The sequence below is a fragment of the Pollicipes pollicipes genome, unplaced genomic scaffold (assembly GCF_011947565.3).
Source record: "Pollicipes pollicipes isolate AB1234 unplaced genomic scaffold, Ppol_2.1 Scaffold_3087;HRSCAF=3621_pilon_pilon_pilon, whole genome shotgun sequence".
NCBI classification, from domain to species: Eukaryota; Metazoa; Arthropoda; class Thecostraca; order Pollicipedomorpha; family Pollicipedidae; genus Pollicipes; species Pollicipes pollicipes.
In genome coordinates, this window is record NW_023596225.1 from 16,308,226 (window position 1) to 16,322,100 (window position 13,875).

The following is a 13,875-nucleotide window of genomic DNA, read 5'->3' on the forward strand; positions in this document are numbered from 1 at the left end:
GCCGGCGTCACCGGTGGCGCTGGCCGCGTGTAGGCGCGCGGCCGTAGGCTCGCGCTGCCGCCGGCTTGCCTGATTGGCCTCGGCGCTCGATCTGAGCCCGTATCTGGGCGACGCCCGCCCATGACTCGGCCTCGGCAGATGTGCCGGGGTCAGGCTGGCCGAGCTCCGGCTCAGGCGCCCTGGGAGCGATCAGGTGGTCCGGTCCGGTGCGCGAGCCGCGCCGCTCGTGAGGTTCAGCCCCGCCGACCGGCAGCTGGCCGGGAGGTTTTGCTGTGCGCTCCTGGAGCCGATCATGAGCTCCCGCCGACCGAGAGTCTGACAGGAGCCCCGCCCGGCGAAGGCGCTCGGAAATTGAGCAGACATGCATGAGCTGCCGCGCCACCGCATCGATCTACCGCCAGGCACAGCATTGAAACTCACGAGGACGTGAGAATTTTGGCACCGTCGAATTTTACAGAAGCTGCAGACGTCGGAAAAAAGCGAATGCGCTTAGAGCAGTCACACTGGGAAGCAGGTCACTACGTATTTCCCATAGACGAGATGCATTCCTGACGCTCATGCCTAATCTTTTTCGGTGTGTTTGCCCATTCCCTTCCGCTCTTTCGGGTTGGTACGGCAGATCCGGACGACAGCCGCTGCTGGCCTACAATCGGATCTAACTGAACCGAACCGGGCTGGACTGAACCGCAGCGGAACGGGCCGGAGAGTCCGGCAGCGCCCGACCCTGTCCGCTGGGTGGTCCCCGGCTCCCCGTTAATTGACCCGTCGGGGACCCGTGCGGCCGACCCGAGCCGCCCGCCGCGCGCCGGGCCTGTTTGTTTTACCCGGCCGGGGCGCTGGACGCGCGGCGGCGGGATTACCTCGGTGTTTATGGGCCAGCTAATAGGGCGGTCACGGCGTTCGCCGGACCGCACGCCGCCCGTGACGGCGGTGTTGAGGTGCGAGCGAGCGCCGAGGTGCCGCTGACCGGGCGCCGGCTCGCGGCGGCGCGCTGCCGGGGCGTGACTCGGGGCGCGTCCCGCCGCAGCGCCCGCTCCGGATGGTGCTGGTGGCGGTGGCCGGCTGCCGAGGTGCCGCTGACCGGGCGCCGGCCCGCGGCGGCGCGCCGCCTGGGCGTGACTCGGGGCGCGTCCCGGCACGGCGCCCTCTCCGGATGTTGCTGGTGGCGGCGGCCGGCTGCGCGGCGCGGTATCTGGCCATCGCAGCCGTCGCCGACGCATTCCGGGAATAATGAGCGGGCGGGCGACAGACGCCGACCTCGCGTGTCGATGCGGCTGATACGCCGTCGTTCTCGTGTGCGGCGGGCCGACGGCTGCGGACGCCGACCGTGGGCCGGGCGCATGCCGAAGGCGGCCGGACCCGGCGGGGGCTTTGACTCAGGTGGCGTGGACAGCGGAGGGACGAGAAAGATCTCCTGAATGGTTTTGTGTGGCGACACGACTTTGACCTGCGCACTGTGGCGCAGTTAGGTTTAGTTGTTTGCCAGCGATGACGTGCATTCGTCGGCGTTTGTGCCTAGACCTGTGGATAATGCGCGGGACGTTGACGGGGTCTGCTGTATGTGTGGCTTACGGTAAGACAGTGGTTTGGGTATGAGAAGAGAGGTCTCATGGCTCTGCAGCGTGCGTCGGCGCCACTGGTGCACCTACAGGCTGCGTGGTGAGCGAATCACAGCACCAACGGCACGGCGACAAATCCCCGCCACCCACTGCACGGACGTCCGCGGCCGCGCGTGCCGGAGGCGGGGGCCGTCGCGAGCGACGCCCGGCTGACCGGCGACGGCGGCGGCCCGTGGCCATTTGTGAGCGACGCTGTGGGGGCGGCATCAGTGGCCGATAGCCGTAGCTGATGCGCACCCGGCCTATCGCGAAGCCGATCCTGCAGCGCGAAGGTCGCGCATGAGCGCTCGCTGTTTGTCCGCTGGCCGGAGCGCCGCCGGGAAGCGTTTTTGCGCTCTACGTCGCATGCATTTTCGATCCGGGTGGCGCGCTTCTGCGGCAATTTGAGCGCGAGGCGAGCGCTGGTTGACGCGGAGGTGTTCGGCGATCGGGCCAAATGCGCGGACGGTGTACTGTCGCGCCTGGTGGCTGATGATGTGTTGTCGAACAGTCAGCAGGTGGTCCGTGTTGTCGCAGGCCGCCGGCTGGCGTTAACGTGATGTAAGGCCCGTCTGCGACAAGCCAGTAAATGCTACAGGTTTGTTTCGTTGTTACGTTTGCTCGTTTCTCTGGGCGCGCCCTGGCCGGTCACGCGTTACGCGGTATTCGGTTTCAGTGCGCAGCTAACGGGGATGTTGACAATGTCGCCGCTGCTTAGCATGCGCAGCGGGTTTGAATGACGGCCTTGTGTGCTCACTTTCTGCAAAGCCAGCCAACACAGGACGCTCGTTTTGACTCGGGAGCATGAATCGATGGTGATGTGGCGATATATCTTGACTTCTGAGTCATGCCCAGAATCCAAACAGATTCCGTTCAAATACCATTTCGCTGTATCTGATAGCGTCGTCCCATGGTCAGGCTTCGTTTTGAATTCGTGAGCTTATGCATGGTAAGGCCGATGCGGGCAGATAAGCGGGACCTACTTCACAACTTTTACCGGTCGTGGAATAATCGAGACGTTTAAGGTCGTTTGTGTGGAGATGTGGCCACTTGACTTATGTTTGGCCACATGCATCCTGGGTAGAAGTGATCAGAACGAATGCGTTCCATTTTACTCTTGGCATGTTCGAATTTCGTGCTGTGCTGTCTGGATTTGGCCTTGGAATCTATGCCAGCGTAGCCAGTGTGATCAGACCAATAGCCGCGACAGTACGGTCCCCGTGTTGCGTACACACTGCCGTTATGGCACGCCCAAAGAGCTTCAGGAACCCTCTGCCTGCTTTGCACGAAGATGTATCGCAGATCTGGACACCTGGCTCGAACATTAAACCTTAAATCCTCCAGCGGTGCCAGGCTGGATAACATCTACACCAGTCTTTTGTGCCCGTCTTAAATCACGCCTGCCTATGCGTTTAAAATCTGACGCCCCAGATATTTCGATGGCCACCGTGTACAAATTTGGCGGACGGAGGTGGAGGACACGACGTTTATCGCGCCGGTCCCCGCCCGCGCGTGGGATAGCTTCAGCCCTCAATCGATCCAGAGGCCGACCAATGGCTGAGGAGCAGCGTCTGCTGCGGTTCTTGGTGCCGCGAGGCCGGCGCAAAATCCTCGCGACTTGTGCGGTTTTGCGGCGTGTTTTCTGATTTGGTGTCGGTGTTGATTCGCCCTCAGCTGCTCTGAGAGCAGCGCCACCGCTGTCGGTGAAATCGTGCTGCGCGTGTTTTTGCGCGCCATTTCGGAGCGGTTCTTACGGTGGCGCGTTGATCACGGTGGCAGGGAGCGTGCAGCGGGAGCCGCGCGCGCCGGCGGCCTGCTGGCCGGCTGCGGTCCGGACGGCAGCCGCTGGCCGTGGACGCCGAAAGACGGCCGCATCGGTCAGCCGCAGACGCAGGTGCCCCGCAGATAATCGCACGGGCGCTGTGCGCCGCGATTGCCGCGACGCTAGAGGCCAGCTAGATTGGCTCTGTGCGGCCGGTGGCTATCAGCGTCGCCGGTGCGGATGGTGCGTCATTGTTGCGTGGTGTGCGGGTTAGTTAATTCGCTAGTCCGTGCGTCAGGTCGCGGCGGGGTTAGCGTGGATCTGCCGACCAATCCGTTGGGTGGGCGAAGGCTCTCACCGCCGTTTCGCCTCTCATCTCTGACTTATTTCGTAGCCAGCGACCCGCCAGCGTTTTGCTCCTCTGTTGGTGCTGTTGTCGGCTGCCTTTGCGGCTTAATGCTCAGTCGTTTGGTCGGACGGTCGCTGCCTCTGTTGGCACTGTCGGTGGCTGCTGCCACAGCCCGCTAATTGTCACCGGCTCGCTGCCGCCGCTCGTCCGATCCTCGCCACCCGACGCGGCTCGTGCTGCCGGCCGCCGCCTGGTGGCGCCTGTTTACGCGCCCGTCCGGCCGGCGGCGCGCGCCCCGCTCCAGTGCGGTGTGTGTGTGTGTTGACAGATGCCGTGTCGCCGCCGCGACTGCTAATATGACGCGCCGGTTATTTACGACCGTCGTCGCCGGACTGCGTGAAGAGGCGGCCTGTTGACGGGCTTGTTCCGGGCGTGTGCTGACGGCGTCAGATGGCGCTGGAGCGCCCCCGGCGGGCTCCGGCCCGAGTCGGCGTCGGCCGAGCCCCGCCGGGAGGTCTCGCCGTGGCGTCGGTGGTGTAGCGCCGACGTCGCGTAGACGGATGAGATACCGCTGTCGGCTCCCGACCGACTGGTGACGGCTGTTATACGGTCGGCTGTTATACGGTCGATCAGACGTTCGTAGGACACGCCGTGCTTTCTCGTGACCGTATTCCCCTTCAGTAGATCCACTCCGTTCGTTCAGTGGACTCGAGATCAGCACTGGAGTGTCGGCCTCGTCACTGGAAGGTCGCTCGTTTGGCAGCCGGCCACGAGTTGCGTATCAGTTTCCGCCACTGCGACCGGTGTAGCAGATAGGGCGTTAATGACCACGGCAGTTAGGTGTGCCGTAAAATCATCGAACTGGAGGCCGCCCGCACGCGCCATGGGTGGTCCCGTGCTCGTATCTCGTGTCGTCTCGAGGTGGGGCAAACGAGACAGGTGGTCCAGATGTCGCTGATCTGGCGTCGGCCCTGACTGACCTGGATCTCCAGCTCTGCGTGATCCAGGTGTGCCTCTGCCGAGCGGGAGCTGCTGGCGGGGCGGCAGGCGGGCCAGGCGATCCCAGAGGCGACCCGACGCCCTGATGGCGGCGGACTGTGCAGGTCCCCGTGTGCTATCTCTCGTCTCATCGCCATCATCACCTGCATCAGCACCGCCATCACCATCATCACTGCCACCGCCACCGCCACCGCCATCACCATCACCATCACCATCACCATCATCATCATCATCATCATCATCATCATCATCATCACCATCATTATCATCACGTATCGTCAGCCGATTGTCATGCTTGCGACTCGTTCGTCGTAACGTATCTGACTTGCTCTGTGTTCGGCGGAGCTAACTGGAGCCGGCGCCTCTCCGCAGGTGATCCAGATGTTCCGCGGCTGCAAGCCAGAGGACATGCCGCCTCACATCTACTGCACGGCGCAGACGGCATACCGGGCGCTGCTGGGCCAGCGCCAGGACCAGAGCCTGGTGCTGCTGGGCCGCAGCGGCAGCGGCAAGACCACCAACGCCCGCCACCTGCTCCACTACCTGGTCACAGCCGCCACGGCCGCCGCCGCGCCGGCGCAACGGCCGCTCACCGGTACGGCGCTGAGGGCCGGCTCTGGGCGGGGGAGGGGGCGGCGCCGAGAGACGACTCTAGGGGGGAGGCACGCCTCTGTGCCCTGCGCTCCCCGTGTGTACGTGTGGGTGGGAGGAGGATATTTGTTTGCAGTTCTGTATGTGCCGTTTGTCTTCAGCCCTGTAAGTCGTTCGACGTCAGTATTTGCCAGCACGCATTTGCGGGTGGTGAAATCGGGAGGATGGGAGGGTGGCCGTGTCAGTACACGTGAGGGATGCAAAGTGTCCGGTCCGGGCGAGTGACGAGCGTTGCCGGCCGAACGTCTACCTCTCGACGTCGCGCGCCTCGTGCCGGACGTCTGGCGCACCTCTTCGTGTGAGGACGGAGCCGCGCCCGGTCCGTGACGGCAGCCGCCTGGCAGACAGGCCTGTGTGCCGGGCAGCGCGGCCCCGGCGGCGCCGGCCCGTGATGTACGACCGGCGAGGTGTCTCACCTGGTCCTCGCAGTCCGCGCGGTTGACGATGGCGGCGTGGCTGGCCTATTACCGGCTCCGTGGGGAGGCTGCTGGTCTGGGCCGACTGGCCACGGACGTTAGTCTGCCATGCCAAGAGGATCAGCCATTTGTTCGCCTCTTCTGGCGCAGCGTGCTTTGGATATGCCATTGGGAAGTCGCCAATTCGGGTGCACATATATTTGGGCATCGGTCGCTTCAGGTTCCCGCTAAGTCTGAGTTGTTGGTCAACCGGGACCATACGAGCCGCGCAAGTACTGAATTTATGACCCAGCAGCTAAGGACCCACGACCCCGGCTTTCATTGTGAGCGTGATGGAGTCGCTAGCTCGGCACGGCTCTGTCACGGTGCTTCTGAAGTGTGAGCGTGATGGTGTCGCTAGCTCGGCACGGCTCTGTCACGGTGCTTCTGCCGCCGACAGTGGAGAAGCTGCACGCCGCCTGGACGCTGCTGGAGGCGTTCGGCAACTGCAGGACGGTGATGAACACCAACGCCACCCGCTTCACGTCCGTCTTCAGCCTGGACTTTGACCAGTCCGGTCAGGTGGCGTCGGGCTCCGTTCAGGTGTGTGTGTGTGTGTGTGTGTATGCCGGTTAACGCCGGATAGCACAGACCTCAACGACCCAGCTGTCGCCGGCGGCTGCGGACGACACGTGCCGTACATGACGCTAGGTCCGTTGCGGGCGCTGGCCGTTGCGCACCGATGCGAGCGCGGCTGAGTGAACCCGCCTTGTGGCCTAGGGTGACCCGGTGTCCCCCCGACGGTGTTCAGGCTGCGCCGTGGCAGCGACTTGGCCCGACTCGTGACCGCGTACCTGGTCCGCCTGCTATGACCCAGTATTGACCCTTGGACCTATGTGCTCCTGTGATGCTAAATATTCCTGGAACTCTATGGCGCTGAGACTGTATGACCCTGTGATCCTTTATGGCCCAGGTGACCCCATTTGACCCTGTGATCCTGTATGACCCTGTGACCCTATATAGCCACATGACCTACGTGACCCTGTCACTATATGCCCCTTTGGCCTTAAATGTCGCTGTAGCCCTATATAACGCTATGTGACCCTGTGACCTGACCCCGTACGTCGGTGCTCGTCAGGTGCTGATGCTGGAGCGAGGCCGCGTGGTGCGCCGGCCAGAGGGCGAGCCCAACTTCCACGTGTTCTACCAACTGCTGGCCGGCGCCGACCCGGCGCTGCGGCAGCGGCTCCAGCTGGACGACGGCGCCGACACCAATGGCTTCATGACGCCCCTGCAGAAGGTGCGGCGTCCGGTTGTGTTGTGAGCGGTGACACGCGCCCAGGGGGCAGGTCACGGTCGGAGAAATAGCGTCGGGGCACCTCTGCAGATAGTACACTGTTTCACATCGGGCCAGCTCCCCTCCCCCCCCCCCCCATCCCTCGCCAGCCCGGGTCACAGTTGCGCATAGAGGGATAACATTCTTTCAGAGGTATCTCATTTTCATGGTGATATCCGTGTCACTTCTCCAGAGGTGTAGGTGAAACATCGCCTGCTGTCTGGCCGGACTGGAAAGGATGAGTCTTTTCCGCATCCGCTGAACAAAAAGCTAAACCGTGTCCGATCGATGTCGGGTGTGTGAATGCGATGTGGTAACAGTAATATTACTGAAAGCCATGCCAGGCCGCTCAGGATGTTTTAAAGGTGATTGAGCTTCGATCTCGGGCCCGCACCACTTTCACGCTTGTCAGAGTGTGTTCTGGTCCAGTGATCACCCGCGGTGGAATGCCTGGGATATCCTCCAAGCGACATGGCGGAACAGCTCGCCGCCCTTCCCGGCTTTGTCTGTCGGTACCCGCGCGTGATGTCGCGCCGCGAGAGGGGAGCCGGGAAGCCGCCGTTGAGTCTCCGTACTCTGCCGGTGCCCGCGGAGTGGATCACGGCTCCGAGCGGCCCAGCAGACACCTGCCTCGGTCGTCGGCCGCGCCTCGCCCCGCCGCGGCGCCGGCCGGATGTTGACGCTGCCGTCGGAGTCGGCACAGGTGCGCCCGGCCCGGCCCGGCGCGGCGCGGCTGCGCTGGAAATACACAGAGCGTCGCCGGGGGCTGATGACCGGACCGCGGCCGGCCGCTCGGCAGTCCGGAGGTGTCCGCCCGACCGGCGGCGGCACACGCGAATCAGTCCCATGTTAGCCGTGGCCAAGGTCGCGCGCAGGGCCGTGTCCCCCCGCCACGGGCCTCGCTGTGGTATGCTCATTGTGTGGCGGTCCGAGCCGGTCCGTGTGTTTTGAGGCGATAGCCGTAAACGATCGCTGAGCGGGAACCGGTGCGCGATAAGGCGCGGTCGACGGCCGAGTCGCGGCTGAGGGCGTCATCACGGAGATTGCAGACGTCAGATGTGTGGTGGTACGAGACGCGCCGCCGCGATCCCGCCGCCGACCGGCATGGAAGGCCCTAAACCTGGAGAGAAAGTCGGCTTGAGCTCCAGATAAGGTCGCGACGTAGTCATGGGCGCATACCTCGAGTGGCTTACTTTACGGTTTATCGGGCGGCGCTCGTCGCCGGCAGCGCCGCGTTTGGCGTCGGCGCGCCGTCGCGGCCTGCCGACGGCACGCCGGCCGCGCCCCGGCCGCGCCCCGCCCCGGCCGACGCGCGCCGCCGGAAGCGGCGACCGCGTCAGCGGGGCGTCGCGCCGGTGCGCGCGTGCGGCGAGAGGCGCCGGTCGGCGCGGCGGCGCTTCGGGAGGGCGGCGCGCCGTGCGGGCGCGGCGCTGAGTCGCGGTAAGCCGCCGCTTCGGGTCGGATCGGGCGACTTAGCAGGCCGGCGCGGCGGCGCGCAGACGGGCCGCCGCGACGTGATCGTTTAATTAGCGAGCCAGGGGAGCGGTAGCCGCCGCCGTGCTGTCGTGTCGCGTGGTTGACCGCGGACGGCGCAGCGGATTTGTAAGGCGATGCTGGTGGGTTGGGAGTTCAAAGGCAGCCGACTGGCTCGTCCAGATGTGTGTTGAAAGGCCGCTGGGGAGTGGCGGCTTTGCTTTAGCTGTCGGTGGTACGCGACTGTTACGCGGCGCAGTGGGAGGATCTGTTGACGAGCTCCTCGAACGGTACCCAACTGCTGGTAGTCCGATTTGGAATGTGTGTACAACTTGTGGAATGGGTTTGCAATGTTCATTTTCCGATGATGCGGAAACGCATTGCATAAATGCCCCTTTGTTATGTCTGTTTGTGTTGTTAGTGTGGGGTTTAAACCACTCCAACGCTGCAGTCGTGCAGGGCCGTCCCGTGCAATGAAGCGTACCATATGATCTATCTCGTTGTGAATGAAGGTGCTTTTTATGCTTTTTTACTCCATCTGAGGGCTCACATTGTGCTACGCCGTATGCTAACAGACCTACATTGAGCCACCACCTCGAATTCTCGCTCAGTCGCGCGTTTTGACATCACGTGCTTGTCTCATCACCGTCACCACGCCCTTGCTACCCCTGGCCGCCGTCGGGCACCGGCGTCGCCACCGGCCCCCGCTGACCGCCGCGCCGCGCCGCCCGTGCCGGCAGCCGGAGGACAAGCAGCGCGCCACGGTGGCCTGGTCCCGCCTGCTGCAGGCGGCCGGCACGCTGGCCGTCCAGCCGGCGGAGGCCGACGCCCTCTGGGCTGTGCTGGCCGCCATCTTCCACCTGGGCGCCGCCGGCGTCAGCAAAGGTGCGCTCTGCCGCGCTGTGGCGGGCCGGGGTCAAGCGCTGGCTGGCGGGCCGACGATGGACGCTGGGGTGAAGCTTTGACTGGTGGGGCAGGCGAGCGCTGGGTAAAGTGCTGGCTGGTGGGCAGGCGAGCGCTGGGTGAAGCTTTGACTGGTGGGGCAGGCGAGCGCTGGATTGCCAGTGGTATTCTGTGAACTGATGCAATGGGTGTCATGTGATCAGCGTCTTTAGGACAGAGGGCCGTTAGTTGGACAGCGGGCCGTTAGGAACTTGGTGTAAGCCGATCACGGTGGTGAAGAGCTTTCATCATTGCAGAGTCAAAGGCTTTTTGTGGGTGGGGTGCAGTGATGACCGTTTCGACAGTGACCAGAATGGCCCCAGTACTGCTAGCAAAACGCCGTTGTGGTTTGTTTTGCGTACGGCAGACCACCATATTTTATTATAAATAGTTTGGTAAAACAGTTTGACGGTCAGAAGAGACAGTGAATCAGTATTATCTCCCATATACTGGTTTTGCTAGGTCGCTTCTGACAAGTCACGATTAATCCAAGCGACGTCGTTGTATAATGACGTCCCGTGGCCCAGCAAGCCGCCTGTATCAACGCGCCCACCTGGTCTCCCGCGCACTCCACACCCCGCCTCGGTCTCACCTGCGCCGGCGATGTCGCCAGGGCCGTCCGACAAGTACCAGTTCGCCGAGCCGGGCGCGGCGCGGCGCGCCGCCGCGCTGCTCGGCGTGCGCTTGGAGGAGCTGGCGCGCGCCATCTTTGCCTCGCAGTCGTCGGGCGCGGCCACGCTGGCGCGCTCGGCCTACCGCACGCCGCCGCGCGCCCAGGACGCCGAGCGCACGGTCGAGGGGCGCGAGGCGCTCGAGGCGTTCGTGGCCGGCCTCTACGGCGACCTGGTGTCCGTGCTGGTGTCGCTGATCAATAGGTGAGGGGGAGGGGAGGTCGCGGCGCGAGGTTTTGTGGATCCGTGTCACGGCCTGCCCGGGTAAAAACGGGTGTGTGGCGGCGCTCGTGCACTGCACTTGTCATTGGCGGCTTTCATCGCGGGTGGGATCGCGGTTGTGAAATCTTTTGACTTCATTTTCTTGTCGCTGGCCCGGCGTCTTTGGCCGCAAGGTGCTGGTCATGGCGTTTGTACTCCTATGCTTCGTTGGCCCTCGCTCGTCTCGCTGAAGTTTGGTTCGGCTGCGAGTGGCTTGGACAGAAACGTTGCATTGGATTTGGACCAAGTTTTTGGAAGCGTCATGTGGGTGATTTACTGTGTTGCTCGTCTTTCAGGTCCATTTCCAGTCCTGCCCACACGATCAACTCCATCGTGGTGGTGGACACGCCCGGCTTCCAGAACCCGAGCTCGTGCGGCCGCCAGGGCGGCGCCACTTTCGACGAGTTCTGCTATAACTACGCGCAGGAGCGGCTGCAGCTGCTGTTCCACGAGCAGACCTTCATCAACGAGCGGGACAGATACGCCCAGGTGGGTGGTGCTGGTGGCGACGTCTTACGACGCCATTGGCTCGGGTTTTACCAGACGTGCTTCTGTTAGTCTGAGATGTCTTGCTCGAGTTTTACCAGGCGTGCTTTTGTTAGTTTGAGATGTCACACCAAGAGTGTTGTGTTGCCGTGCCCCTCCGTTATAACTCCGATTAGTCGTTCAAATGTTGTGCGTTAAAGTTGTCGAAGGTGCGGATGCCGTTGCACTTGCATGCTTAACAAGAACGCGTTCCTCTATTCCTTGGTTTCTGGCGAGCGTGTTCTCAAGTCAATTTCTTATCTTGACCGCACGCCGTCTGCCTGAGACCCTCGCACATCCCATCGGTCCGCCCCATCGCCCGACGCCCGCTGCCGTCGGCCGGCAGGAGAACATCGCGTTGAACATGTCGGAGCTGGAGGGCGACGTGTCGGCGCCGGCGCCGCTGGTGGCGACGCTGGACCGCGCGCCGGCGGCGCGGCTGGTGCGCAGCTCGCAGACGGAGCTGCGCGGCGCCGAGCGCAGCGGCCTGCTCTGGCTGCTGGACGAGGAGGCGCTGCAGCCGGCGCCCTCCGACGCCGCCTTCCTCGAGAAAACGCTCGCCATGTACGACTCGCGAGGTATGTGCGCTGGGAGCGTGTCGGGTGCGGGGTGCCGGGAGACGGCCGGGGGAGCCGAGACGGACGACTGGCCGGTGCCGCTGCAGGACGGGTGGGGAGGCCGCGGTGGCCTCGGCCGGGTGACCTGAGACGGAACGACTGGCCGGGGCCGCTGCAGGACGGGTGGGGTGGCTGCGGCGGCCTCGGCCGGGGGAGCCGAGACGGACGACTGGCCGGTGCCGCTGCAGGACGGGTGGGGAGGCCGCGGTGGCCTCGGCCGGGTGATCCGAGACGGACGACTGGCCGGGGCCGCTGCAGGACGGGTGGGGTGGCTGCGGCGGCCTCGGCCGGGGGAGCCGAGACGGACGACTGGCCGGGGCCGCTGCAGGACGGGTGGGGAGGCCCGCGGTGGCCTCGGCCGGGTGATCCGAGACGGACGACTGGCCGGGGCCGCTGCAGGGCGGGTGGGGTGGCCGCGGCGGTCTCGGCCGGGTGATCTGAGACGGACGACTGGCCGGGGCCGCTGCAGGACGGGTGGGGTGGCTGCGGCGGCCTCGGCCGGGGGAGCCGAGACGGACGACTGGCCGGGGCCGCTGCAGGACGGGTGGGGTGGCTGCGGCGGTCTCGGCCGGGTGAGCCGAGACGGACGACTGGCCGGTGCCGCTGCAGGGCGGGTAGGGTGGCCGCGGCGGCCTCGGGCGAGTGAGCCGAGACGGACGACTGGCCGGGGCCTCTGCAGGGCGGGTGGGGTGGCCGCGGCGACCTCGGCCCGCTCCTCCGCACGGGACGTTCGCCGGGCGGGGCGCCGGCGGAAGACAGCGTTGGGATGCAGAGGTGCCGGGAGGACGGCGCCGGATGTCTCTTGTATCGAGTGGAGCGATCTGCACCCGCGCTAGTGGCGCTCCAGGCGTTGAAATATGCAATGCCTGCCCGATACATGCCTGATGATGTGGGTCGAGACCGTGGCATCATTTTCGCGCTCCTGAGGCTGTTACGGCCACCAGAAATGATGTCACACCATATGCACAAGTGGGTTCCGTCGTGTTGTGTGTGCTCTTTGCGGACGGGTGGCGCCGTGCGGTGTCACGTGTCGACACTAAGCAATCCCCAGTCGCCCATGAACGTCTCCTGTCGGCGCTTCCGAGTCGTGACATCGCGCTCCGTCGTTCCAGCCGACCAGCAGGTGCTGGTTAAGGGCCCGGCGGCCGGCCACGTCACCCTGCAGCACTTCCAGGGCACTAACCCGGTGACCTACGATGTCAGCGGCTGGGTCAGGGCCGCCAGGGAGCCGCCTGCCGGACGCAACGCGGCCACGCTGCTCCAGGAGTCCAACAAGTGAGTGGTGGGGTTGGACGGCGGCGCTGGTGAAGGACCGTGGGCACGTTTAGGTGCTCAGTCTGTCCTAGCTTCAGGCGGGCCCGGTCGTGGGAGCAGTGGCGTGGGCAAGATTTCTCCCAGGAGCGGCGCGAATCCATGATAGGAGACCCTTTCAATCAAATGGGTCCCACCGAGTCATTATAACAATCAGGTTTTGGATTTGATCGGGCTTTAGGGCTCAGGGTCCCATTTTAAAGCATCGAGACCCGTTTTTATGCTTTTGGAAGTGTGACCTTCATGGCCCGACAACCTTCAGGGGGAGAGGCATGGCCCCAAGGGCCCTTCCCTACTCTTTTCCCCCCCCCCCCCCCCCGCCCCTTTCCCCGCTGACCACGCTACTGGTGGGAGGTGTGGCATCACGTGGGTAGCGGGTAGAAGAAGGATCGGGATGTGGCTACATTGGTAGCGCTGTCTATGACGCAGCGATATGCAAAGTGCCGCCAGTAGATGCTCTCACGTGCTAGAGCAGGCAGAAAATTGCGACGGCAAACACGCTCCGATAAAGGGAGCTAGTCTAACTGCGTTTGAAATTTTAAAAAACCTACGTATGCCTCAGCATTTGTCAAGCATGTCTATCCGTAGTGGAGGTCAAGGCGTTCCTCACGGTTTGACCGGAAAAGTACGACGGTAAAGAACGAATCTGGTCTTTCCCGCTGAGTGGCTGGTGCAGCATGTTGAGATTGCCCCGTGGCACATGGTGTAGCTGTGTTCGCCTTCGTTTCATCATGCAATCAGACTTTTCAAGGAAGATTAAAACAAGGACTACATTCAAGTGTAGGTACTAAGACTAAAGCTGAGGATAACTGTTGTTCGGTATGTCCTACAGAACATTCTGCGACTGGGGCTGGATGCCAAAGCGACCCAGATTTGAGGGGCGAATGAGTACGTGGTCGGTCATACGTAAATATTCATGCGGTTTATCTTCTTAGGAAAAAGTGACCCTGAAGAAAAAATAACACCGTTGTGTTCGGCGCGTCAA

The 13,875-nt window shown here is 63.6% G+C and overlaps 1 protein-coding gene across 1 annotated transcript in view; it reads left to right on the plus strand.

Annotated features, from left to right (window-relative positions):
- LOC119089799 (unconventional myosin-XVIIIa) overlaps positions 1-13,875 on the plus strand; it is a gene marked incomplete at its 3' end in the record, with an annotated part of 69,256 nt that overhangs the window by 36,413 nt on the left and 18,968 nt on the right. The window contains exons 4-11 of the mRNA XM_037212616.1: positions 5,081-5,303; positions 6,215-6,357; positions 6,893-7,054; positions 9,304-9,457; positions 10,122-10,380; positions 10,734-10,926; positions 11,309-11,540; positions 12,692-12,854. Of these exons, the coding sequence (XP_037068511.1) occupies positions 5,081-5,303; positions 6,215-6,357; positions 6,893-7,054; positions 9,304-9,457; positions 10,122-10,380; positions 10,734-10,926; positions 11,309-11,540; positions 12,692-12,854 (1,529 nt within the window). The remainder of the gene's footprint in view (positions 1-5,080; positions 5,304-6,214; positions 6,358-6,892; positions 7,055-9,303; positions 9,458-10,121; positions 10,381-10,733; positions 10,927-11,308; positions 11,541-12,691; positions 12,855-13,875) is intronic.